Source organism: Chenopodium album, chromosome 23 (assembly GCF_948465745.1).
Source record: "Chenopodium album chromosome 23, dcCheAlbu1.1, whole genome shotgun sequence".
Classification (NCBI taxonomy): Eukaryota; Viridiplantae; Streptophyta; class Magnoliopsida; order Caryophyllales; family Amaranthaceae; genus Chenopodium; species Chenopodium album.
The window spans coordinates 12,249,994-12,275,579 of record NC_137856.1 but is presented as its reverse complement, the minus strand read 5'-3'; the positions used below and the strand labels follow the sequence as shown (position 1 = coordinate 12,275,579).

Genomic DNA, 25,586 nt, shown 5'->3' with positions numbered 1-25,586 from the left:
TTTGATTTTTGCACTATTCATATACTCCCTCTGTGTTTTAATACATATTACACTTGAATTTGATGTGCAGATGCTCAAGTACCAATTCACTTGAATCTTGGACGAGGCGCTAATATGGGTGTAATACGTGGCGCGCGGCGCTAATATGAGTGTAATCCATTGCTTCAAAGGAAGTTTAGTACTCAGAGAGAGAGAGAGAGAGAGAGAGAGAGAGAGAGAGAGAGAGAGAGAGAGAGAGAGAGAGAGAGAGAGAGAGAGAGAGAGAGAGAGAGAGAGGGCGCTAACATGGGTGTAATACGCGGCGCTAATATGAGTGTAATCCATTGCTTCAAAGGAAGTTTAGTACTCTGAGAGAGAGAGAGAGAGAGAGAGAGAGAGAGAGAGAGAGAGAGAGAGAGAGAGAGAGAGAGAGAGAGAGAGAGAGAGAGAGCTAAGATCAGATCACTTGGTGTAGGGAATTGGGTTGATAAATAAACTGTACGTTGCTTCTTTGTATTGAATTGATTTGTACAAAATGATCAACTATACATTACAACATTAGCTGCAAGATACCAGTAGAAAATCACTCTCATCAACAGCAAAATTTTCAACCTCCGATGCTGAGACCTTGATGCCATGGCAGAAACATGCTGGCCGATGACATTGATCAGCAAATCTCAACCACCTTTGAGAGAGAAGGAGATTATCAAAAAATACAAATCCTTCTCCAATTTTCGCCTTTTTCATAAATAATTTACATGTATATTCCACCCTTGGTAGAGCTTCAGCTTCTGCTTTCTTTTGTATGACAAGTTGCTCTGCTATCGATACTATTGCATGCACTATACATCAATATTTTTAGCTGCTTCCGGAAATAATCATGTCAATGAAAAACTTGGGCTGACGCATAATATTCGCTTTCATTGAACACTGGTCTCAAATCTTCTTGTGACATGAAGTCAACTGGGAAGGACACAAGATGCCCTTTAACAGATTCTAATCTTTCCAAGGGATCAGTGTCTTTGAGGGTCCCATTTTGATAGCATTCTAACTTCTTAGGAGCTACCCCGAGATCAATGGTAGTATGCCCAAGTCTGTCTTTCCAGTGAGCCACATTCTGTCTAAGTGAAACTCTGAAAGAGAAAAAACAGCATGGTTAGTAAGAATAAGCTTGAAAGGAACCAGAGGTAAAAATGAAACCAGGGTAACATAAGGGAGAAAGAAAATTGCTACTTGCCTAGAATGGATGAGATCATTAGGGATACAGGCAAAGACATCTTGGTAGATCATTGTATTGGTCTGTAACAAAAACCAGCCATGGCAAAATAAATATGAAGCCGATATATAACAGAAGTATTTGAGACATCAAACAAAATCAGAGAAGACGATTTATCACTTTTTATACACATATTGACATATAGTTCTTGCCTATAGGTTTTTGCACAATATTCAAGACACAGTAACCAGCAAACATTGGCTAATTAACCTTATGTATAATTACTCTCTCCTTAGTAAGAATGATGGAGTATTGAGTATAGTATCCTCAACAATATTGTTGCAGACAAAAATCACATTCAGGCTGTGAAATAAGCAGATACGGAAGCATGGCAAGAGATGGCATATTTTGCCAATTCCAGTTGCCCTTATAGTTCTGAAGTATAGAAGAACAAAATTGAGTAAAATTCCATCAACACGATGTCTTTTTATGTTAAAGACAAGAAAATATGCATTAAATATATAAATATTTTTATAAATAAACTATTTTTAATTGAAATTACAATAGGCATTATACTTAGCTGCAGCCTTAAAAACACATTTTGCTCTCACCTTAGCAGTTGCCATCCAAATGTCTTTGTAGGTAGCATCAACCACAGGGTCATAAATTTGAGGAATCTGTTGCAGTAACACATGCATCATTAAACAAGTATTAACAAAATGGCATAAGATTTGTTGGATGAATGCTAATTATTTTAAAACAATATCGTGTCACAGTAACAATAACAGTCGCAGCCACAACACATAGAAGCAGCATGACACAGAGATCAAAGTTACAATCAAACCATCAATTCTCCAATTTACATAAGCTAAATTCCAGGTTATAATCGAAAATGTACCTTATATCTTAGATTTTATAACTACTAAAAGATTGTCAAAGCATCATTTTGAAATATAAGGCCTTTGTTCAATTAATTCCATCTTTAAACAAACAATACATGACATAAAAGTTAAAGGTGGATATCCTGTCAAATGACAGCAAACAAAACTCAGATTTACACACCTCGCCAGGTCGAAGACCAAGGTGTTCAGCCCACAAAGAAAGGCGAAGGCTCATAGTGAATTTTCCAGCTTTCCATGGTTTTCCTCCCATACGTGAAGTTACTACTTCCTTGTCTTCAATTACCACTCCAATCTGACTCCAAACAAATAATATGAAAAATGTAAGAGAAAATATCATTTCAATATATGTACTGTACATAATATCATTCCAATCAGATTAAAGGATGGCCTAAAGTAAATAAAATTGTTTAGCTAAAGTACATGTGGCTAAAAGTTTCACTACATGTCCCATGAGATTAAACAAATCCTTATAAGTGTCATGGACGACAAGAGGTTTAGCAGCATCTCTGGATAATTACATACCTCGGAGTCTCTAGAACCTAACAAACTCCTGTCATTGATGTTTGCTGATCCAATTAGGGCCATACAGTCGTCAATTATCATGACTTTACTATGCACATAGATCTGTATGACAAGGTCAGAATAGCAAAGAGATGTCAGCCAGAGAAATAACTTATTTATTGACTGATGCGAAACCTATATATATATATATATATATATATATATATATATATATATATATATATATATATATATATATGATATTACCTGGCTGGTAACTACTGGACCACCATCAAACAGTTCACCATGAGCTCTAAGACCATAGAAAGAGATGTAATCGTGTGATTTAGGGCCCATAATATTATAAAGATTTTGCAATATTGAATTCACTCCTCTCGATATTGTTCTATACTGCCAATGCATTATTGCGCGAACAGATGCCGCCCCAGCATCATCTACACCCCCCTGTGAAACATGCAAGTACCTTGATAAATGAACTGAAACAATACATGAAAATCCGATGTTACAGACCACGACATAGTACCTGAAATCCTGGTAAGAGAGGCAACACGACAATAACTCGGAAACATTTTTTTTCATCGAATGCTCTCAAAATTCGCTTGTGCAACGCTTGCAATACCCGATTGTGTATTATCTCATCTCCCGAAAGCCCCGAAATGAAGAACTGATTCTGTGAGAATTTTGCATTCAAGAATCATTAAAACAGAAAGCTAATATATAAATTATCTGCATTGGAAAGCATGAAACGACTAGGAGATCATAGTAAAACAAGTGTTTAGCAGCTAATGTCAGTTGTAGAAGTGAGCAACAATCACCACCATGTTAGATTTTCACTGTGGCTTTTTCCAGGCTATTTTGGCATCATCAAACAAACCTTTAAGCATGATGGCTAAACAACACTTGACGAGAAGCAATTTTCAACACATCATTAAATAAGCAATATGTGCTTTAGTTTATTTAGTATATATCTTATACTTTCTACCAAAATATATCAAAGCCTCTTAAAAGACATTCAATTCATTTTAAAGACTCTCAGACAATATTTGAATTGTCTCAAGCAAAATGCAGTACAGTATCAGAAGTAACTTTGTGCTTGTATGGTATATAAATGATAAATGCATCAGAAGGAACGAATAAAATTCATTGTTTGATAGAGACATGATTGATCAGTTAACAAGATTACCTCAATGTAGATGAAATGCTCAGCCTTTTCAATTAGTGAGCAATAGGCCTTGTGAATACTTTGTTCTGTTTGGCTAGTTCCCGCTGACCATTGACTGACACTCCTAATAACCTGAAAGTTAAATAAACAAGTGTCTAAGAAGGCAAGAAATCTTCAAACCAAAATCATAATGATTGGAGGAAATTGGAACTGCAATCCAAAGATTCCAAACAATACATGTTTTCTGGTGAGAAATCAGTATTTCACACTAATTTTAGACTTAAACTTCCATTCTTATGGGGAAAAAGATAGATTATTACCAACAATTAATATTAACTACATAGATTTTTACCAAATAACGTGGTAACAAAATTGATAACCAACCATACAAAAGCCCAAAACTCATAAAAAAAAACTTTTATCATTTGAGACGGGTGAAATTCATACTTCAAATCGCTTTAGACACTGCTCAGTGATAAATTGTTACGAAAGGATGAAGATATTTAGCGAGATGACAGCTTGCAGTAAAGTAATTTAAGGTGGGTTACCCTAGCCCTTCACATATATTTAAAGAAAGAGAAAAAGATGAACACTCATACTGATTTTACAACTTCTTGCTATAGAAAGGAACTTCCAATGGATCCTAATAGCAGACTTTAGATACCAAAAATAAACCACTTAAAAACACGTTAAGCAAATTAAAGGAATAACCTCTAGCTTCTCTTGATTTTATCCACCATTAATCTTGGAATTAGCCATATAAAAATAAAAGTAAAGAATCCTAAGAAGAAATGAAATTTAAGTCAATCTATTTCGTCAATCATGAGGCAACAAGAGAGCTGCAAGAATGCTTCTCCACTGAAATGACTACTTTTATACAATAGCATAAAGTTTTTAAGCTTAGAGAGGTGAGCCATAGGTTCAATCAGCAGTGGTGTAATGAAAGTTAATTTAATCATTCATTTCAAGCTTTAGTGACAAATGTCTATCAACAACCTATCATAATTGCTCAGCTCTCAAATTTTAATCAACAATAAAAAATTTAATTTATAAGAGGCGAGACAGCTTAAAAGCATCTAACTAAATCACAATCAAAGAGAATTAACTGACCTGGCAACGACATGAGACACATGGTCCAACTTGCCCAGATTCATTCGAAGGAACAACCAGACTACCACGTTCTTGTGTCTCCCACCAATCTTTATCTAATGATTTCATGCCATAACGCCCTGCACCATCCACTGCGTCAAAGTCATCAACAAAAGCCTTCATTGGCATGTCCAAATTTACTGGTTCAATTTTTGTTTTTCGGAAAGGGAATGGAACATTTCTAATAATCTTCATCTGATGGTCATGGCTCACATCCTTTCCATTTAACTTTGAATCATCATCCTCTACAGCCTCTTGAGGCAAAAGCAATGGTATATCTGGAGAAGATGCTCGAGAAGAAAAGGAATCTTGTCTTTTCATATACTGATTCTCAGCTACATTCACATCTTCAGCTTCTGTTTCCCAATTGCTTCCCATGTAATGTGGGATGACCATGTGTTGTTGAGGCATGAGCAACGGAATCGTTTGCTCATTTGGAGCTTTATTTCTCTAAAACAATAAACAATGGCATCACTTACAGCACTGTATTATTTAAATTGGACAAAGTAAACGATGTTAAAAAAAATTTGTTAGGGAAATCATATTTACCTTTGCATAATTCCAGCGTTGAACAAAATGCCTTGCCACATCCCAGCAAGGTGGCCCAAAAAGGGCACAATGAACATCATGCCATGGCATACGCGGATACGCTGTGCGATCCAACTGATCTTTCATGGCGTCCTCCCAAGAGTTAGGTTCAGATTCCCTGGATTAGTAAGAGGAAATAGGATACACAAAGTTATTGCAATCATGCGTATTCCAATCATTAAAAAAAAAAAACATCTTAACCATGCATGACTCGAAAAGAGTTCTTGTGGAATTAATCTTGATTGCCTTACGCCTTAACATGTTTTGTTACTCGAGAACATCAATGGAAAATTTGTCAAAAAGAACCTTTAATGTAACCCATTTTGTGAGAAAGGACCTTTATGAAAAAAAAAAAAAAAAAAAAAAAAAGAAAAGGTGGCACTTAGGGACCTTAAAGTACTTCTTTGTAGAAAAGGACCTTTGCCTAAATTTCGTTCATTGACTGCCTCTTTCCGACATTGACTAACATGTGCAAAGCACATGCCTACATCAAACGTTATATGATTTTCTCCATTTCTCCTTATCAACCACCATTTCCGCCATCCCTCACCACCGTCCTTAAGATCAAGCACAAAATCAAATCTTGGTTTTTAAACCACCTTTAAATTTGCAGTGGCCTGCAATGGGTGTTGGCCTAGGTTGAACAGAAATGGATACGGGTACAAAAACGGGTACGGATACAGGGACGGGATACGACAAAATTAAAATTCCAAAAAACGGGTACGGCATGGATACGGCAAAAAAAATCAGCAAAATAAAAACCTAAATAAAAAAAATAATCACAAAATTCACAACATAACAACATTAATGATTAAAATCACATTTAGTCTTGAAAGCAAAAGAAATAAAAATAAATAAAAACCTACTAATAGTAGGAATCAAAATATGAGGAAAATATAATAACACCTATTATTGAAAAGAAAGAAAAAAAAAAGTATTTAAAACAAAATAAAAAACCCTTAAATAAATGCAGAAAAAAAAATGACCAAATTAGAACAAAAGAAACAGAGAAAAGGAGAAAGAAGCAGAGTACTCCGCAGCTGGTGGTCGCCTGATCGGAGATGGTGGTGGCCTGGTATGGTCGGAGATGGTGGTCGGGCAACAAGACTACAGAAGCAGGTCGCCGATCTACTCCATCGTCTTTGTATTTCAAGATTTTGGGCTTCCAAATCGCAAAGGTAAGTAATTAAAGAGGGGTTTTTTTTAGTTCATTTGTACTAGGGGACGTCCAAAAAGTACCTAAGCCATCTCCGAAACGTCCCCAAGTCACCTGAATGCCGTACCCGAAAAGGCTCCCCGTACCACTTTTCAAGGGTACGCCATGGGACGTATCCTAGGCGTACCTGTACCTGTTTCCTTCCCCGATATGTCCCCGGTTTCTGAAACGGCATAGAGGAGGTGTACCCGTGCATCATTGGTGTTGGCTGGGTTCAAGGAGAGAGAATGAAGAAGGGAGTGAGAGGGCAAGAGAAGTAGCAAAGAAAGAGAGAGCATGATGTGTGTGTTACGGTGGCGAGAGGTGAAGATTGGCTAGCAGTGTGGTGGGTTCAGGGAGGAGATCACATATAGGGAGCAAGTGAGCAGATGGATAAGGTGTTTGCATGGGTGGCGGGCAGTGTGACTAATGTATGTGGTTGTGGTTTAGTGGTGAAAAGTTCAAATTGATAGTAAAATGGTTGTCGGCGTATGACATGGCCAAGGTGGTGGACATGGTGGTTCGGAGAGGAGAAAGAGGGAAAACTATAGTCACGTAGCACTTAGGTGAGAGTTTTGGCCAAAAAAAAAAAGAGTAAAGTCTATGGCTAGAGTCTGAGTAAAAAATCCTTATCAACATTGAAAAGTACTTTAAGGCCCCAAAGTGCCACCTACTGTTTAAAAAGTCCATTCTCACAAAATGCTCATAACTAAAATATCCTTTTTTGCGATTTTTCAAAAACAATTGATGCATCAAAATGTAGAATTACAAGAATAGAAAAAAAAGATACTGGGAAATGACTGAATAAGCATTGTTAAGGGAAATTTTTTACGTTGAAACATTTTTACAAAAAATAAAGATTCATCCTTCTGACTTATTTTTATGGATTGCCTGTTTGCCTTTATGACTTTTCCCCCAACAAATGACTTAACAATACAAACATGTAAGGCCTTTAAAGATTCAAAGCACTATCTAACTATTTAAGATGATTTATGCACAGCTTTCACGTGTATACTAAGAGTCTAAGACGAAGTACTCGATGATAGATTGTCTTCCATCTTCAACGTCATCCAAGATTAGCAGTAATCCTTCCATCTCATGTAATGTGTCAGATCTCGGCCACATACCAGATATTGACCATACTGTTAAGGTTTCTCAGCTTACAGCGACAAAGATATTATGCTGCAATAGCTGCAAACCATCCGCATTGCGAATGAAAGTGTTTCTGCAACCGTTTCTAAGATTGTGACCACATCTTAGATTTAAAACCATGCTACTCTCATAAACTATGATTCCCTTCGATGAACATATATGTTCGATTAGGATGTCCTTGGTTTCACATTATTCGTGACATGATTGTATAAAATAAGAAGGAAAAAACAGAAATCTGTGTATTAAAACATTTTCCATTTAAGAACAAGAGATGTGGCTGAAATCCCATTTTTTCACCTCATTCCTCTTAAATAAGTTTAATTTATGTATATGTAACTAACTACCAGTACCACCAAACTAAAAAATCGGTTGTTCTGTTACTAAACAGCCATTATGTAATGGATTTGGCATTTGTTGTCCGCAAAACATCGTTATTTGACGCCGCAACAGAAATCACATCTTTTTTCTCCATGCCGTCTATTAAGCAATGGTGACTTGCCGCATTAAGATGTTTTATTATTAAAAAAATAAATAAATAAATAAAAAATAAAAAAAATAAATTAAAAAAAAAAGACCAAATACAATGAAATTAAATAGAATTATTAATGTTTTATTTACCCATTACATCCGTTCTTTTATTTAAATTGACCAAATATACTTAAGTAATTAATTATCTAGTTTACAAAACATGATATTATAAGTAATATTTTGCTCACCACATATGTTAGTCTCCAATAATATAATAGATTGGGTTATATCATAGTTTGTACATACAATACTTATAAGCCTAACAAAATAAAGCCTTTGATGTGAAATTTGAAAAAAATATTCACAACACGTTATCAGTGATCCATTTTATTCAGCAGTTAAAAGTTGTTTCCGCACAACTCAATCGTTACCACGATCGAGATTGCATTCGCAATTTAATTCAGTGTACCACCCCAGACACAATGAATTTAAGTCTACAAAAAATAATAAATTAAAATAATCATCACAAATCATGAAAAGACCTTGTCCAGAGAAAAATTTTCATAGTGAGGGATTATGCTAGAATATTACTATGAAAACTGCCACAATATCAGATAAAAGGAAGCTCACCTAGGATTGTAATAGTCCTTTCCAGGCCATATAGCTGGAGGATCGTCACTCACTTTATGCTCAAGTGTGTCATAGCGACCAAAGCACAAATCCAATCCACCAATAAAGCAGACTTGGTAGTCAACAATTACAATCTTTTCATGATGGGACCTACATGCAGACACACACTTTGGCTAATTCACATAATTTTATACAGCATAATAAATACCTAAAATACAAAAGTTAAACTCCTCCTGCAGCATCCAAATTAATTCTAAAAGTAATGTTTTAGGGAAGCTGCATACCATAGGTAAACACCAGTTGAAAAGTGATCAGGGAATCGCAGTACTTTCACATTTTCATGTATGCTAAGGAGCTTTCTTTTGCTGTAGACACTGTTGATTTTTAATGCTAGAGCAACCTCCTTATACAGCAATATATAGATCTGCCACCATTGCAAGCAAAAAATTGTTTTTTTTTTATTATTCTTATAAGGTTAACATGTTAATATATAGTTAATAAAAGAGCCTAGGATGGGCAAGAACTTTACAAAATTTAGCAGGCAAACTAGCTAAACAATATCAAAATTTAATACAATTAATAGTAAGTTCCCAGTTGCCATGCAAGTGTTCACTAGCTTATTTATCTCAGAAACTTGGATTCAGGTAAAACATAAGCGTGAAAAAGCTAGAGCCCTGGCAGACCTAGCAGTACACCAATGTCAAAAGCGCAACTTGGTTTTATTTAAAATCCCAATTTCTCAATTTACAAAAATTTAAAAATATTAAGCATATGGAACCAACAAACAGGAGATCCACGTACAATCTTTTATTTTTTTTTTCAGATCAGACAAATTTATAAATTACAAATGAAATGAGGGAAACCAAAAGGTCAAGAGTACAAGGCATCTTCCCTAAAGAAGATTCATAACTATGTCAGTCACGCTGGCTATTTGATAGCAAATATGATCAGGAAGCGCCAGAAGCCAAATACCACAAAGAATTACAGAAATCACTCAATCCCATACTACCCATAGAATGAGCTTTATCACAACAAATATGTCCAACTAAAAGGTGCTAGGTATCTTCCCTGAATAAGGTTCATAACTATGTCGGTCATAACTATGTCGGTAATTTGTTATCTTTGTAATTGGAGCAAAACATATAATTACATTGACATTATTTTTTTTAATATAAAATATTTGGAATGATATATAACTTGAATGTAATGGTAAAGTAGGAAGGAAATTATTATAGAAATTAAATATTTCCTAACTTCATTTGGCAAAAAAAAAAAAAAAAAAAAAAAAAAAAAAAGCAAAAATTTTTGGCGGGAAATTTTTTAACCAGATTTCGACACGTCATTTTTTACTCTCCTTTAGTATATAGTTATAGATAGTCTACTGCAAACCAGTCCCACTCCCTAAAATTTGCAGTAAATAATCAGTAAAAGAGAGATGCTAGCAACCATAAATCATTTATCAGGATTCCGGCTCACACAAATCAACAGATTGGCAATGTAACAGCATAATCAAAATTTAAAACACATATCCCTTCAAAAAAAAAAAAAAAAACAATTATAACTCATATGCATATTAAAGGATGAACAAACTACAGCACAAAGCAAAGGATGAGAATAACAGCAAGAATAAGGTCTATGTATCAATCAAATTAAATAACTCTTAGGGATAACTTTATTTCCCAGACAGTTAGTACCTGCACCCCTTCCTTGGCTTTTGCTTCGAGTAGAGCATCAAGTCGTGATGAAGCATACTCCTTAAATGGGCGTCTGAGATATAATTCTGGGCAAACCCACCAGCCACAAATAAATATCTGTGAAAGACTTCAATCAGTAAAGATGAAATTAGAAGTGTAAAGATATGTAGTAAATGTGTTATTGAGCATACCTCTGACTTAGCATTTTCAATTGCCAAGGAAATTGCTTCGAAAGCTGCTTTCCCATCAACAAACCACTGAGCCTTGCTACCATCATCAGTTAATCCCCTCGGAGGAGCAAAAGAGTCAAAGCGGTGTGGATGACACCACCCTTCAGGAGGCTTTAACCCAGCATCATTTATAGCAGAAACCCAGCACTTAGCTTTGGCACTATTCTTAGTTCGCAAACTTATGCAGCGGTTGCCACAAGTAACCTACAAAGTTACCAATAACCATATGAGCATATGCTACTTATGTCGCACATTACATGCAAAACTACATAGGATCCAATCACAAGAAATGATCTCACGTCATATATATAGGGTTGGGATCAAATGAGAAGAATCTTATAATGAGAAGAATGACAAAAAATCTTGACCGTGCAAATTAACCAACGATTAAATTTCATCTGTGCAAAACTATGCACATTTAGAACATAAAATGCACAATTAGTTTAAAAATTATGCACATTTATTTTCCAGTTTTCATAGTTTACTTTTCTCTTTTTCTCCTCCTTCACGAAATCTCTCCAGCTTCCATAGAATCTTATTAATTCTTCCATACACCAGGTTATGATATTTCAAATTACGGAGAAATAAAAGGAAAGATGAGATTGGAAAGAGAAAAGATTACGGAGAGAGAAAAAGAATTTGTGACTACCACCACACATGAGATTAGCTTAAAATAAATACCCCCGTTTTGAACAAAAAATATGCACACTTGTTTAAAAAAATATGCAAATTAAGCTTAAAAATATAATTATTGCACATTGAGTTGAAAATTTATGCAAATTCAGTTATAAGTTTATGCACATTTACTTGAAACAATATGCACAAAAGCTTTAAAATTATGCAAATTTATTTTTCAAGTTTTCTTCTCGTTTTTACTCTTTTCCACAACAGACTTTCTCTCCTCTGTCAATGCTTTTTCTCAGCTTTCTTTCTTCCATATCCATTCTCTACTTAATTCATTTCAATCAATCATACATCTCACACTAAAAACCATAACCCTAAATTACAAAGAAAACAAAAAATCACTCACCAAATATAGAGTTTACAAAATAAGTGAACAATGAAATCAAGAATTGCAATAAAGAAAACAAAGGAAAACAGAAAATCTGAAAGAGATGATCAAAGGAGAGATAGAGAGAGAAGAATTGGGGAAATTTTTTTATATTATTGAATCTTCTCTTGAGCACTAAGAAAAGAAAAATGGGGAAGACTGATGAATATGGAGGAAAGAGAGGGATAGAAACACGGGAAAGAGAAAGGGAATTAGGGAAAGATATTTTTTATTATTTACTGTTTTGCCATTAATGAAGCATGTAATGAGGGTCATTTGATCATCTTATATGAACGCACTAGATTACTTCTCATTATAAGATGAACCACTGCTAATTCACAGATCAGAGAGAGAGAGAGAGAGAGAGAGAGAGAGAGAGAGAGAGAGTGAGAGAGAGAAAGAGAGTACATCATTTCTGTTGTGGGCCCTGTGGCTACTCTGTTTATGACTTTGGGAAGGTTGAATACTTGAAATTTTACATTGTAAGCTACAGAGAGCTTTTATTATAGTATTTCAAGCACCAAAAGTGACATTGCTGCAGCAGTTCGATGGCAAGATGTGGGGATGGGAGAGGATACAGGTTAGGTGGGGTAGAACCGTAGATTTAATGACTTAAGGGTTTTGTTATAAGCTATACACCAAACGCTAAGGGTTTTACAGCCCTTTCTCTTGACTAAAGATGCATAGTGGAAATACTAAGATCTTTCACTCTTTCCTTTCCTATCCCTGTCTAATTACCATTCCATTTACTGGTCACAAGCCAAATGGCTGTTATGGCTTATACAGGACAGGTTAGAGCGAGCCAGGATAATGCAGATAGAGGTCTACCTGCCTAATTTGAGAAAATGCAATTTGGGAGTATTCATACCATAATTTCAACTGCCAAAGACAAGTATCTAAAAAAACAGGAATCATTTAAACAGAGAATCAGCTAAGGAAAAAATTAATCATGAAAATATAAAATACAATACGGATCACCCAACACAATCTTCTGCAAACAAATTGAAAGAAAGAACCAGTGTCAAGATATGATGTGTCTTGCCAGTCTACCTTAAAAGCATGGCGCAGAGGATTGTGATCTTTAATCTCTTCCGCTAATAAAACTCTTTCTTCTCCATTTCCATCCGAAGCAGGTAGCATATCAAACACAATAATATCCAAAAGGTTTGTATCAAAAGGATCTCCCAGTAAGGCCAAAAATCCAGGTTTTAACACAGCCCAGACCTGCATAAAGTTCAATTCTTAGCAAAATGGATGAGAAGTTGGCTTTGACAAAACAAAGTAGTCATGTTTTGCAATAAACAAATAAAATAGTTGATCCCTAATTCCGCACTAGAAATGATAAAATTTATCCTTGGTTTTTTTTTTTTTAATGAATGGAAATTATATAAAGCAATTACTTCGTAAAAATTCCCACAAGTTCTAGAGTTCACATGGTCCATGCACACGAGCTGGTATGCAATAAGCCAATAATACATGGTTTGCATCCTTATTAACATCAATTCTCATAAAACTTTATAGTTTCCCCTAAACGCCTACACCACCCATTACTCCATCCATCCACTATTAATACTCTTGTTAGGCTTTCAAACTTATATAAGGAAAATATGTAGGGGTGTCGGTTCAAACTTGGTCAAACATGAATTTAAGGGGAAAAAGTTGGAGGACAATAGAGAGAGAAAGAGAATCGCAAAGCAGGGGGGATAAAGTTTGCAACATGACAAGATTTAAATGAAAGGAAAAAATGGGTGTGGATGGGAATTATTAATCAAAGTAGGTGACCAAAACATAATTCAAGGACATCTCAAAGTAGTAAATTATGGGACCAAAGGACTACTATTTATATAGCCTAGAAAATTTGCAAACAAAACTCAACAAGACCACCCAATTTTCAAAACAAAGAACAAGAGCATCATCTGAAAGAGTGAAAAACTTTGTTCAATGACATACATACACAATGACAATAAGGGGCCAATAGGATATGAAAGAATAACATAATAGGTCTAAATCCCATACTACTACTACAAAAGTACAAATCACCTAAAAGTAATCTAAAAGCATTCACAATAATATGCTATTTGCTCACACAATTAATCAACAAAGTTATATCTTATTTTTGAATCAACTAAGAGGTACATAAAACAAGTGCCAATGCACCCCAACTTACAAGATAGAAGATATATTGTTATTTGCTAACACGTTATATTAACAGAGCTGTGTCTTTATTTCTTCATTAGATAGAGTTACAAAAACCAAGTGCCAATGCAACTCAGCTAACAAGATTCACATACATTTAGGGAACAAGACAAGCAAAACAAACGTATGTAATATTCAAAGCTGCATAAATGACAAGGTATTAGTACGCGCAATATATTTTGTAAGAAAAGCATTCAGTATATGTGCAAATAACAATAGATGATCAAGTAGAGGAAAACTGAAAGAGACAAGGTTTTCTTACCTTTTGCCAATTGTCATTGCACCAACTAAACAAATTGCATGTACAGCATCTCCTATGATCATCATCATTTGGAATTTGTGGAAGATGCTTCACCATGACATAATCTTCTTTAAGCTTAGGACCATACTCAGGTGAAAATGATAATCTAGAGACCTCCAAAAACCTACAGACCTAAAGTACATTCACCCAATAGCATCAACATAAGAAACCTCGAGCTACAAGATTAAGTCAGATCAAGTAAATAGAAGAGCTAAAATCATATCGAATGTAAAGTGAAACTCTGAAAACCACATCAGTTAATATGTTGAGATGAAAGAAGCACAAGGATTTTGGAAAATCTCAACTCCTAAATTCACGGAAATTTATTTGATTAGTCTCGATATGAAGTTTCCAAACATAAACTTTTTTATAATTTTTTATAGTATGTACTTTAAGATGTTTATGAATTAAAATATGCATTAAAGTGTAAACAACTTTAAGAAATGAAAGGAGATGTTTCTCACAACAGCAAAAAAATTTATAACTACTCTTTTTAATGTACTTCCTCTGTTTTTTTTTTTTCACGTCGGGGATTTATCGCTTGCCAGTGCAAATTATTGCAGTAAAAATTATAAAAAGTTGATATCATGAAAGTGTATTTCGAGACAAATAAAACAAGATCTCACATGATTATATTTTTTCCAACATATAAATCACAAAAGACGATCGAAAGAGTGTGTGAATAGAGTAAAATTCCAAATGTTGCGATTAAAAAAAGAAAAGAATGAAGTATGTTTTTTTTTTTATTATTTTTTTTTTTAATCAACTCTCAGCTACATGCAGCCAGGTTCCATGTTGATATTAATCACAATAATAATACATGATGTGGGCACTTCTCCGGTGATACTACATGTTTCATAAAAATTGCAACACTTTAACTTTCACATTTTACAATAACAATACATGATGTGGGCACATCTCCAGTGATACATTGATATTAATTAGACAGCATATACATATATAGAATAAAATATTAAAAAAAAAAAGAAAAAAGAAAAAACAAAGAAAGGTGTAGCCATGCAAATGCATAGGATTTAAAAAGAAAGTTAATAAGTTTCTCTTTGCAGAATATGTGGAGTCATTATTAAAAGGCACAATGTTTGAGAGGTTAAAATAATAGAAAAATTAATAATTGAAAGACATTGTGCAGAATTACAAGGATTTTATTTAAAGGTCATAATTTAAATTTGAGAAACTGGCATTCTTATTATAATACAGAAGAAGAAAAAAATTAGTCAATGTTAGTATGTGGATAGTGAAAAGTCAGTGTTCCACTTTTTACGAATTGGAGGGAGTGCTTTATTACACATAACAAAATAACGTGCAAAGATTTGAGCGAAAAGTTATCTACAGGATCCCTACTAATATAGAATGGGAGTCAAGACAGCCAACACATATTGAGATAAAGCATGGTGGCCTCTATATTAATCATTTATATCCAAGGAACAAATTAATCACTTTAGTTCCCAAAAAGTTCTGGTTACCCTGGATAACTATATTCAATCAAATCACGTGTAAAGTCAAGTCAAAATAAAATAAAGAGAGGAAGACAAAGAATTAATAGAAGACTTTAAGGAAATCATTTCCACAAATCAGGTTGCACAACAATATCAAGCTCACGCCAAATCCATTAAAAATAAACCCTCATCATTACTAATTCGCTACCAAGGCTGGCTGTTTTTAATAGCAAAATTTTACCCAAACATAAAATGAGACCAAAAACCTTACTCCTAAGGAAGGCAGAGAAGATAAAAGAGAAATATTATATGAGAAGGAATGAAGGATACACAGAGAGAAAGAGAAGACAGTGACACAATGCATAATTAGCAATCTCGATAGTCATCACTGTGGGGAAGACAAATGTAAAAGACTTAGAGGAATAGAGATAGAGTGAGAATATGAGTTGTTAAGAGCATCAACTTCCATAAGGATTAGTGCTCTAAGTTTATATGATGACTTTCTGACATTCCTAGAGTTGTGCCCAACAGTGGAGTTTTCCAAAGAGTTACACTAATTTACTAAACATGTTCTAACTAACAACTTTATAATGAACTAATTCAATCTTGACAATCCTTTTAATCTAATCGAACAGCAATACTAATGTCAGTATAAACTTGCCTAAGCCGTATGCAATTTTAAAACTCAATGGTACCTTAACAATCAATTAGTGCCTGAGCATGGTTTCAGGTTTCATGGTAACGGTCAAGCAATGACAACCACTGTCGCAGGCAAAGCAATAGCAACCTAATATTCGGTTGCCCTAAGCTCAAATTCCATTACCATGCGGTCATGATGTGATGGTGTAACCAAGATCTAATTCCTTGGCTGCATGTCAACATTACACCAACTACCAAGTTTCCAAAAATAACTACAAATCAATCTTTAGCGTATAGGACAACTAACATAGTCATAAATAAACAAAAGGCAGACATGCCAACTGACACATTAGGTATGAAATATTATGCAGAATCTTGTTAGATAAGCAGTTCTGGAAGAAACAAGCACACCTCTCTAGAGTTAACAATATCCAGGTTCCCTAAGAAATGATTCAGATACCCCTGCATGGCCACCTTCGCTCTATCTGAAATAGAATGCTGTCGACCCAATGCTGGACGAATAAGTGGAAGCGCAGCACTTGACGGAACATCTCTGCACAACAATAACAACTCAAAATTAGGAATTTTTCCATAAAAAAGGAAAGAGAGGGGGGTCACTTAAAGCCTCACCAACAGAAACCATCTAAACCAAAAGGCGGTGTAGCAAGGTATACCTATTCTTGGCACTTTCATCAAGATGCAAAGGAATAGTTTCATCTTCAACATCATCATCCTCTTGCAAAACTGGAGCGTGATCTCCTATTCCAAGGTTTTGAAGCCATTCTTTAACCTTATAAATAACCACATTGTACCAAATCAAAACCCAACCTCTAGTGTATACAATTAATGATTTTAAACTGGTGAGAAAATTTTCCAACTATTCAAACACACCTGTTCCTGCCTCTCGTGAATTTCCTCAATTATCACACGTTTCTTCAATGCAAAGTGTAAATATAACACTTGTGCAGCCTTCTTGTGTAATTGCCATTTGAACTAGCCATGAGGAGTCATAAAACTTAGACATCAGCTTCAAGATTTGAGATATAAAAGATAATTCCAAAATAAAAGCTAATCGTGAAAGGAAACTGCATCAGGTATAATCTTTCATACAAGTTATTAATTTAAACAAACAAGTAAACAACAACTCACTTTTCATCATCCCACAGTGTGTAACATTTCTAGAAATGCATGGAATCACTATGTTTTTATTACTCCTCTCATTTCACTTTGGTCCCATTACCCATCAAATTTAATAAATACTTCGTATAAAATTACCCCACTACTCAATATAATAAAATTACACCACTAACTACTAACATTAAAAAATATAGTTTACCGCCCACCAACTATATTTCAAAAATCAAAAAAGCCTCATGGCAACCTCGTAATTTTGAAAATTCTACATGGTGGAAACAAAAATCATTTGGTCTCTAAAGTGATCTTGTGGTATTGTATACGTGCCCTTGGTGCTTTAAATGGTTTCCCAACAAACTATGACTAATTTCTATCCTTAACAGTATAATTTCAGAGTTCACCCCTAGTTAACACCCAACATTGACCAAATTTGACCACAACCACAATAACCCTGATAACCACCACCCACCAAATCCACCACATTTCCTTCTCTTACTCTACACCACCAAACCACCACTCCTCACTCTTCCTCCACCATATTCTCCCAATCTCTTCTTGACTCTTCACTGGCCCCTCCTCAATGCCACCACCTATTCATTTTGTCCAGCTCATGGTGGTGTAAGAAGCGGTGGGTAGATTTAGGTGGATAGTGGTGAATTTCAAAAAGTGAGTAGCTACTAAAATAGGGTTGACAGGGGAGCTGCTGGGTTAGCCAGGAGGTGGAGGTGAACTGGTGAAGCAATATTGGTAATTGGGAGTGGGGAGTAAAAACAAGAGGTAGGTTAGTAAAATCAATCATTTATTAATGGGTCAACCATTTAAGATGCATAACTATAGGGTCTCTTTGGAAACTAAGTATTTTAGTTCTGCCATGTTGAATTTCCAATAACACAAGGCAAAATTTTCTTTCCAAAAATGTCATACTCCTATTAGTCCCAACTATTATAATAAAATATGGGCACGTGATGGAATATGCATGATTCTGGGATCCTATAGGGAAACTAATGATTTAGTTAACATGCAGAATTTGAACCACGAGGCAATATTTCCCATAAAAACACCATATTTTTATGAGTCTCAACTATCATAATAACATATAATAAGTCAATATATGTAACTAAAACTCAACATCCATCAAAGTATGACAAGTAATTTAGGATGGAAAGAGTGAATGTTTTAATCTCCATCCCTGAAATCACCCACATGAGTGGTTAACTGGTTACCCTATTGAGTTCTTCTTGGATTCTGTTGCTACATGTTATAGAAAAGAACTAAAGAAAATAAATGTTTACAAGAATTGATTGCTCAATAGATTTTGAATATTAAATACTAGTAGAATCTATAAAGCATGAGGATATCTTGACAATAGAGGGAATGATCAGTTAATTGGCTATGGTCAAACTATATCTCAACGGCACATTTTTCAGATGTTGACTTTGTTGCTTTGTCTCATGCCCATTTTTGTCTCTGTTTCATTTGAGTGTTACATAAAGTAGAATTACCAAAAAAAAAAAAAAAAATTGACTTTTATTAATTAGATGGTACTTTTATATTGAACTATCATAAAGTGTTTGATTGAAGTATTGCCAGGATATAATAAAGGTAATCCCACCAAATTATTCCATCACAAAAAGCAACCACCTGTTAAAAAAGAAAGGGATGGAGGATAAACCATCAAAGATTACTCCCTCCGTCCCTTAATACAAAGCCTCATTTCCTTTTTGGGTAAAATACAATGCCTCTTTCTATTTAAAGGTGTATTTTTTACATTATTACCTTCTTTTTGATGAGTTGTCATCTTTTTTCCTTTATTGTTTTGTACTTTTAACATCAACTTCCAACACTTTTTCTCTCTATCTCTTCAATTATTCCCAGCTACTTTTTCTTTCTCTCAATCTCTATCTAAGCCTACATGCACATATGTACTTTTAATCATTAGTTTTAAAGAATTTACAACTTTCTTAATTTCCGCGCAAAAACCAAAAGAGGCTTTGTATTAAGTGACGGAGGGAGTAATAACTTTCCACTCTTCTTGTTGTTATTAATCCTTATGAGGTCGAACCTTTACCTAAAAGATACAAAGTTTAATGTCTCTTGCGTTATACTTCCTTCAACCTTTATTAACTACAAAGTTTGGAATTTTATACTATTTACACACACTCACTTCTTTAACCAACTTTTTTGATTTACATGTTAGGAAAAATATCATGTGTTATCTTGTCAAATTTGTTTCAAAATTAACTTAAGTTTGTTAAATTTGTGCTAAAAGATAATTAAAGATATAAGAGGTGTATTAACAAGCGTGAAACTCCAAACACTGCAATTTAAAATAAAAATATCATATAATCTTTAATGGATATTAATATAGTGCACCTTAAAGGAGTAGTGTACAATTTTACATTGTGCTACAAATATGTTATTGTTAAGAGGATAAGCCTCAAATGTGACCATAAGTTATCCATGTAAAAGTAAAAGAGAGGGACTTATAACTTTTAATTCTCCGGCTAGTCACTTTTAAATGGGTCAATCTCTTACCCAAATCCAACTTATGTGCAAGAATATTGAAAAAGTAAATATTAAGTGGTGCACGCATAAAAATTGTCTATTCTAAAATTTAGCATATAGCTTGTATAAATTGTTGGTCCAAAAATCAATATAACATTGTCAAGTATTCAACCAATACATTGGAAAAAATGTTCATTATTTATTGACTTCATTTTTGTAGTTAGTTTTCTAATTACGCCACATATTATATGATCTTTGTATGAAATAATAAAATCATTATGATTTAAAAATAAATTAACAAATAAATAATTAAATACCCATTATAAGAAATAATTAGTAGTAACATACATTAGAGCTGTCAAAAACTGACTCGACCCGAGAACCCGACCCGAACCGGCAATGATCTGAACCCAACTTGTACTCGAACAATGGGTGAAACTAGTGACCTGTAACCCGACCTAAACCTGACCTGATCTTAACCGAAAACCGATTTGATCCAATACTTTATGACTTGAACCCGAACCTGCACCTAACCTAATAGTAACCATCAACCGATTTAATCCGACCCAAAAACAATTCGAACCCGAACTAGCACCCGACCCAATTAAAACATGTATCTGAGTCATGAAAGGTTTAATAAGATTTTATATACCTTTTATTCAGCTTATATACTGGTATAATTCTGTAAACCCTCAATCCGATTCAATAAAATATTTTGTTCAACTTATATACCTTTTGTTCTCTATTACTCGTATATAAGTTTACTAAAATCTTGATGATGCTTGATCAAATTATGGAAGACGTAATTATATAGTTCAACTTGACCACAGCGATATTAATTAGAATTGAATTTGAACCAAAACCCGACTCAACACTAAACCGAACCAGATTGTACCATCTTATTAACTCATCCAAACCCGACTCAACACAACCCGAACCTGAAATTGAACCCGGTCTGAATTTGACTCAAATTAACTCGACTTATATCCGAAAAGGTGAACGACCCGTTATAACTTGAACCGAAATTGACCCGACCCGAACCTGATGTGAAGCTAGATTGACCCGACATAACCTGATTCTGATTTAACCCGAGACTTGATTTGACTCGACCTGAACCCGACTTGAATACCCGAATTGACAGCTCTAACATACATGAAGCAAATCAAGCAAAATGCTTTATTTAACTCCAAAGCTATTGACTAAAGAGAGAGTACACAATGGTTGTATGCAGAAAAGCCCTAATTTGCTTTGGAACCGAAGAAGTCCAACTATTGCACACAAGTCATTTAATAGAATAAATGTCTATTAGACCTCATTATAGGAAACTCAACACCTCATATAACTGTTTTTATTCAAGAATAACCTAACAATAATATGTTTTTTCTAGAATAAGAAAATCAACCATCAGAGAACAATAAATCCTTACCATAAGTAACAACAATAAACTACCAAAAAAAGAATGACATGCTTAATTTAATACCGGTATATATCTCTTAAAACCCCCCAAATTATTTATTCCATTTTAGAGCTTTTAATGTTACATTTATTAAGAGTAAATAAACGGAAATAAACATCAAATCTACATGTCAACAATTATTAACTCAATTGTCATTATAGTTTGTTGTAAACTAAAAGAGATGATGCTACTCTTGCTTTTGTGGAATTTGAAGATAATTGATCAAATTAGGGTACAAAGCAATTTTGATTCGGGGTTTTTCTAAATCAAACTGAAATTTATATAAGTATGGGATTTTCAATGCATAACACCTTGGTATAAATTTCCATTCCACTGCATACCAGCTCACTGAAACAACCAGCTCCTTAAGGGTTTGGCTCATTTCATGTTGTCTATATCTATCAATTTTGGAAGCCATACCATGAAAAGTATTTGTAGAACTTGGCTCCAAGTCTCCAACCAAACATTATAACAGTGTCACATCCATTTCATACCAATCAAAAAAACTCCAACCAAACAACCCCTTAGCTCCATCCTAAAGAGAATCCAAAGCTACTGTCCCAAGAAAACAATATTGCTCACCTATCATTTTATTACAAAAGGTGTCATCCTTAATGAAGATCTACATAGCTTGCAGGTGCGACATTGATATTTTAAAATCAACAATTCTGTTCTACACCAGCTGTAATCTCCTTCAGTATCAGTATACAACAAATGTTCATAAATAGAACAATGACTTCCCTGATGAAATTCATTCCTTAAACCTCACTTCCAACCTTTGCAATAAGAACCTGCTCATACATGCTACACCATGGCACAAAAGACTAGGTTGAAAAGGATGATTGTCCCTTTGATGCTTACCAATATAAACGTGCAGCCTTACCTTAATATAATGTTAATCACCTTACAACTCTTCTAATTTTCCTGTTTGGAAACAAACGATGACATTATGTTTAAAACGGGGGTTGAGCATGAAACAAGATTTGACAAAATAAACATTTGATGAGGGTTGTGAGTAAGGCTAATGGCATGAAAACAAGAAATTCAAGCAAACAGATATGTTACTCCATTTTCCATCCCACAGCAAAGATCTTCCACTTTATATAACCTATTCTTTTGACCTGCCTCTACCTCTTTGATTACAATATCAGATAAATTAGTTTGTTTATGCCTTGAAAGGGTGGAGATAATACACAGTGAAGACATTCTTGAGTCTTTGATTGGCAATTTTCCCTACTTCCGGAATAAAAAGGGCTTCTATAACTTCAAATTTTTTCTATTCTTCTTTACGTAGAGTAGAAAATTTGAAATCAAGCACCATTGCAAATTAATGGAGGACTAACCTGTAAAACTCTTATCTAATGCTTGCTCCACAAGAACAAAACCCAAAGGATCAGCCGTATTGTCATCTACATGTGAGATCAAGCCAGCCAGCATTTAACAACCAACAATTACCAACATGAAACACTGTGATATACTTTTTTAAGCCTGTAAAAAAGTTTCTAGACCATTCTGTTTCATCAGCTTCAATATACTGCATTGTAATATCAGCCATCAGGTCCTCCTCCATTAAACTCAAGTACTCAACGTGACATGGCTCCAAGACACAGAATATCATGAAATAAACATGCCCAGAAAAGAAATAGATGGAAGTTCAAACACATGATTGACAAAATAACTGCAAATCATCAATTGCATCTGTGACTTTTTATACTTGCTCCTATATGTTACCTCGTTCCCTCATCCAAATTCTAACAAGAATACAAATTAAAAAAATACCGAAGACGTTTGGTACAAAGGGTGAAGAGAGTGAACCCAAAAGTAAAGTAGTATAAGTCTTTTCAGCTCAAAAGGAGATAATACGAGTTGATAATAGGTGAGAATTTCTTGAAGTATACAGATATAAATTTTGTTCTCAGATTTATCATTCCCCATACAACAAAGAAATAGAAGCAAGAAAAAAAGGGGCAAATTATAAATGCACCTTAGAGGCTCTCAAATAACGATGACTAAAGAGCTACCCCAACAAAGGAAAGTAGAAAGACTAATAAGTTGAATACTTGAATTTCCTCAACCCTCACAAAAAAAAAGAATTATAATACAAACCACAAGAAATTATGGTAACTTGATCACATTTAATGATCAAAAACAAATACCCACAACACAAAGCACTCAGCTATGGTAACTTGATTAGATATTATGATCAAATATACAAACGCCCAAAACACAAAGCGCTCGTACTATGGTAACCTAATCACATATTATTATCATAAACACAAATATCCACAACACAAAGCACTCGAACTATGGTAACTTGATCACATATTATGATCCAATACACAAACACCCACAACACAAAGTGCTCGAATTATGGTAACTTGATCACATATTATGATCAAAAACACAAATACCCACAACACCAAGCATTTGAACTAAGATAACTTGATCACATATTATGATCAATCACACAAATACCCACAATGCAAAGCACTCGAATAATGGTAACTTGATCACATATTATGATCAAAAACACAAATACCCACAACACAGAGCATTTGAACTATGTTATTCTGGTCACATATTATGATCAAGCACACAAATACCCACAATGCAAGGAACTCGAATTATGGTAACTTGATCACATAGACAAATACCCACAATACAAACAGCCCGAATAATGGTAATTTGATCACATCCCACAACTCAAATTTCTCCATAAAACCCAACTAAACAACCCGAGTAAATTAGTTAACTAGAGCTAAAATTCAAAACCCAAATTCAAACCAAACCATAACCCCAATTCATGTGCACCACAAAAGAGAAAACCCAAGTTAATTCCTGACCACAAAAACTATTAAATTAAAAAGAAGAGTGATGAAATACCTGTTTGTACTGCAATTCAATAGTATAAGACAATAGCATGGGACTAATATCACCAGCATCAGGTCTAGAGACATGAACTATACTGCCTTTAGGCAACTCCTCAAAAATCCGAGTTGACTCAGTCGGCTCGCCTAAATTGAATGTGAAGAATGAGGACGACGTCCTCGCTGGTGCAGGTGCCGCAGTCGAAGGCGGCTCTTCGGATTCCATTTGCAAGTATGACGGCCCTTCGCCGCCGATTAATCTCTCCGATGCCATTGGAAATTCAATAAACTATCTTAGAATTATTAGATCAATTAATTGTAAAATAATTATAATGATGTAATGAATTTTGGAATTTGGAAAGAATTTGAATTTGAACAAATTGATCGGAAAAAATTGAAACTGTATGAATTTGAGTATGATAATGAATATGAGATCCAATGCAAAAAGAATGTTGAAATTGCGTGCAACAACTAACGAGCATAGAGAGAGGGAGACGCGGAGGGAGGAGAGAGAAACAGACAGAGAGCTAAGTCAGATACGGAAGGTCTTCTTTCAAATTACTCTCGCTCGTAAAATGTTGTGCTAGTATTTTTTGTTTTAATTAAATATTAAGGAAAATATTATACATAGTTCTTAGGGCTACCTATAAGAATTAAATTTACACTAGAAAATCCTAAAAAGTTAGGAAATCATGAAAATATAAACACTAATTTACACTTATTTTCACGTGTTTTTGTCATAAATTCCTAATTTTATACTCCCTCCGTCCCCAAATGATAGTCCCTTATGGCCTATTTTTAGTCCCAAATTGATAGTCCCATTTGCTTTTTTCAAATACCATTAATATCAATTTTTTTATCAAAATTTCCTCCAATTACAACAATATTTGTGCAAATTTAACTTTTCCATGTAAATTTTGATTTTCAATGTACTTTTATTACTTTCTCTCTCTACTATTTTACATACCCAATGTAAATTTATCTTTTCAATGTAATTTTAGTACTTTTATTTAAGTTTCTTAATTCCCGTGATTTTTGCCCATAAGGGACTATCATTTGGGGACGGAGGGAGTACAATTTCAAGAGTGAATTT

General features: G+C 34.4%; 1 protein-coding gene across 2 annotated transcripts; it reads right to left on the bottom strand.

Moving 5' to 3' along the window:
• Positions 1 to 463: 463 nt before the first annotated feature.
• Positions 464 to 25,046, bottom strand: LOC145608838 (phospholipase D zeta 1-like). 2 transcript variants are annotated; one of them, XM_081664429.1, is made up of 20 exons: positions 24,510 to 25,046; positions 17,423 to 17,524; positions 17,206 to 17,321; positions 16,943 to 17,084; positions 14,397 to 14,567; positions 12,989 to 13,162; positions 10,849 to 11,091; positions 10,658 to 10,774; positions 9,248 to 9,387; positions 8,964 to 9,113; positions 5,480 to 5,636; positions 4,892 to 5,380; positions 3,803 to 3,913; positions 3,143 to 3,289; positions 2,866 to 3,063; positions 2,620 to 2,721; positions 2,258 to 2,389; positions 1,807 to 1,872; positions 1,217 to 1,278; positions 464 to 1,112 (listed from the first exon to the last, which is right to left on the bottom strand). In XM_081664429.1, exons 1-20 carry the CDS (start codon positions 24,765 to 24,767, stop codon positions 863 to 865), a joined length of 3,327 nt encoding a protein of 1,108 aa, XP_081520555.1. In that variant the 5' UTR covers positions 24,768 to 25,046; the 3' UTR covers positions 464 to 862. The 2 variants fall into 2 exon arrangements, with proteins under 2 accessions (XP_081520555.1, XP_081520556.1); XM_081664430.1 differs by lacking the exons at positions 464 to 1,112; positions 1,217 to 1,278 and adding an exon at positions 1,301 to 1,630.
• Between the last annotated feature and the right edge of the window lie 540 nt (positions 25,047 to 25,586).

Coding starts and splice junctions, on each gene's coding strand:
- LOC145608838 (XM_081664429.1), bottom strand. CDS start 24,767: ATGGCATCGGAGAGATTAATCGGCGGCGAAGGGCCGTCATACTTGCAA. Junction 3,064..3,142: donor CTCTCTTACCAGGATTTCAG/GTACTATGTCGT, acceptor CATGTTTCACAG/GGGGGTGTAGATGATGCTGG. Junction 1,279..1,806: donor TTTGGATGGCAACTGCTAAG/GTGAGAGCAAAA, acceptor TTTTTGTTACAG/ACCAATACAATGATCTACCA.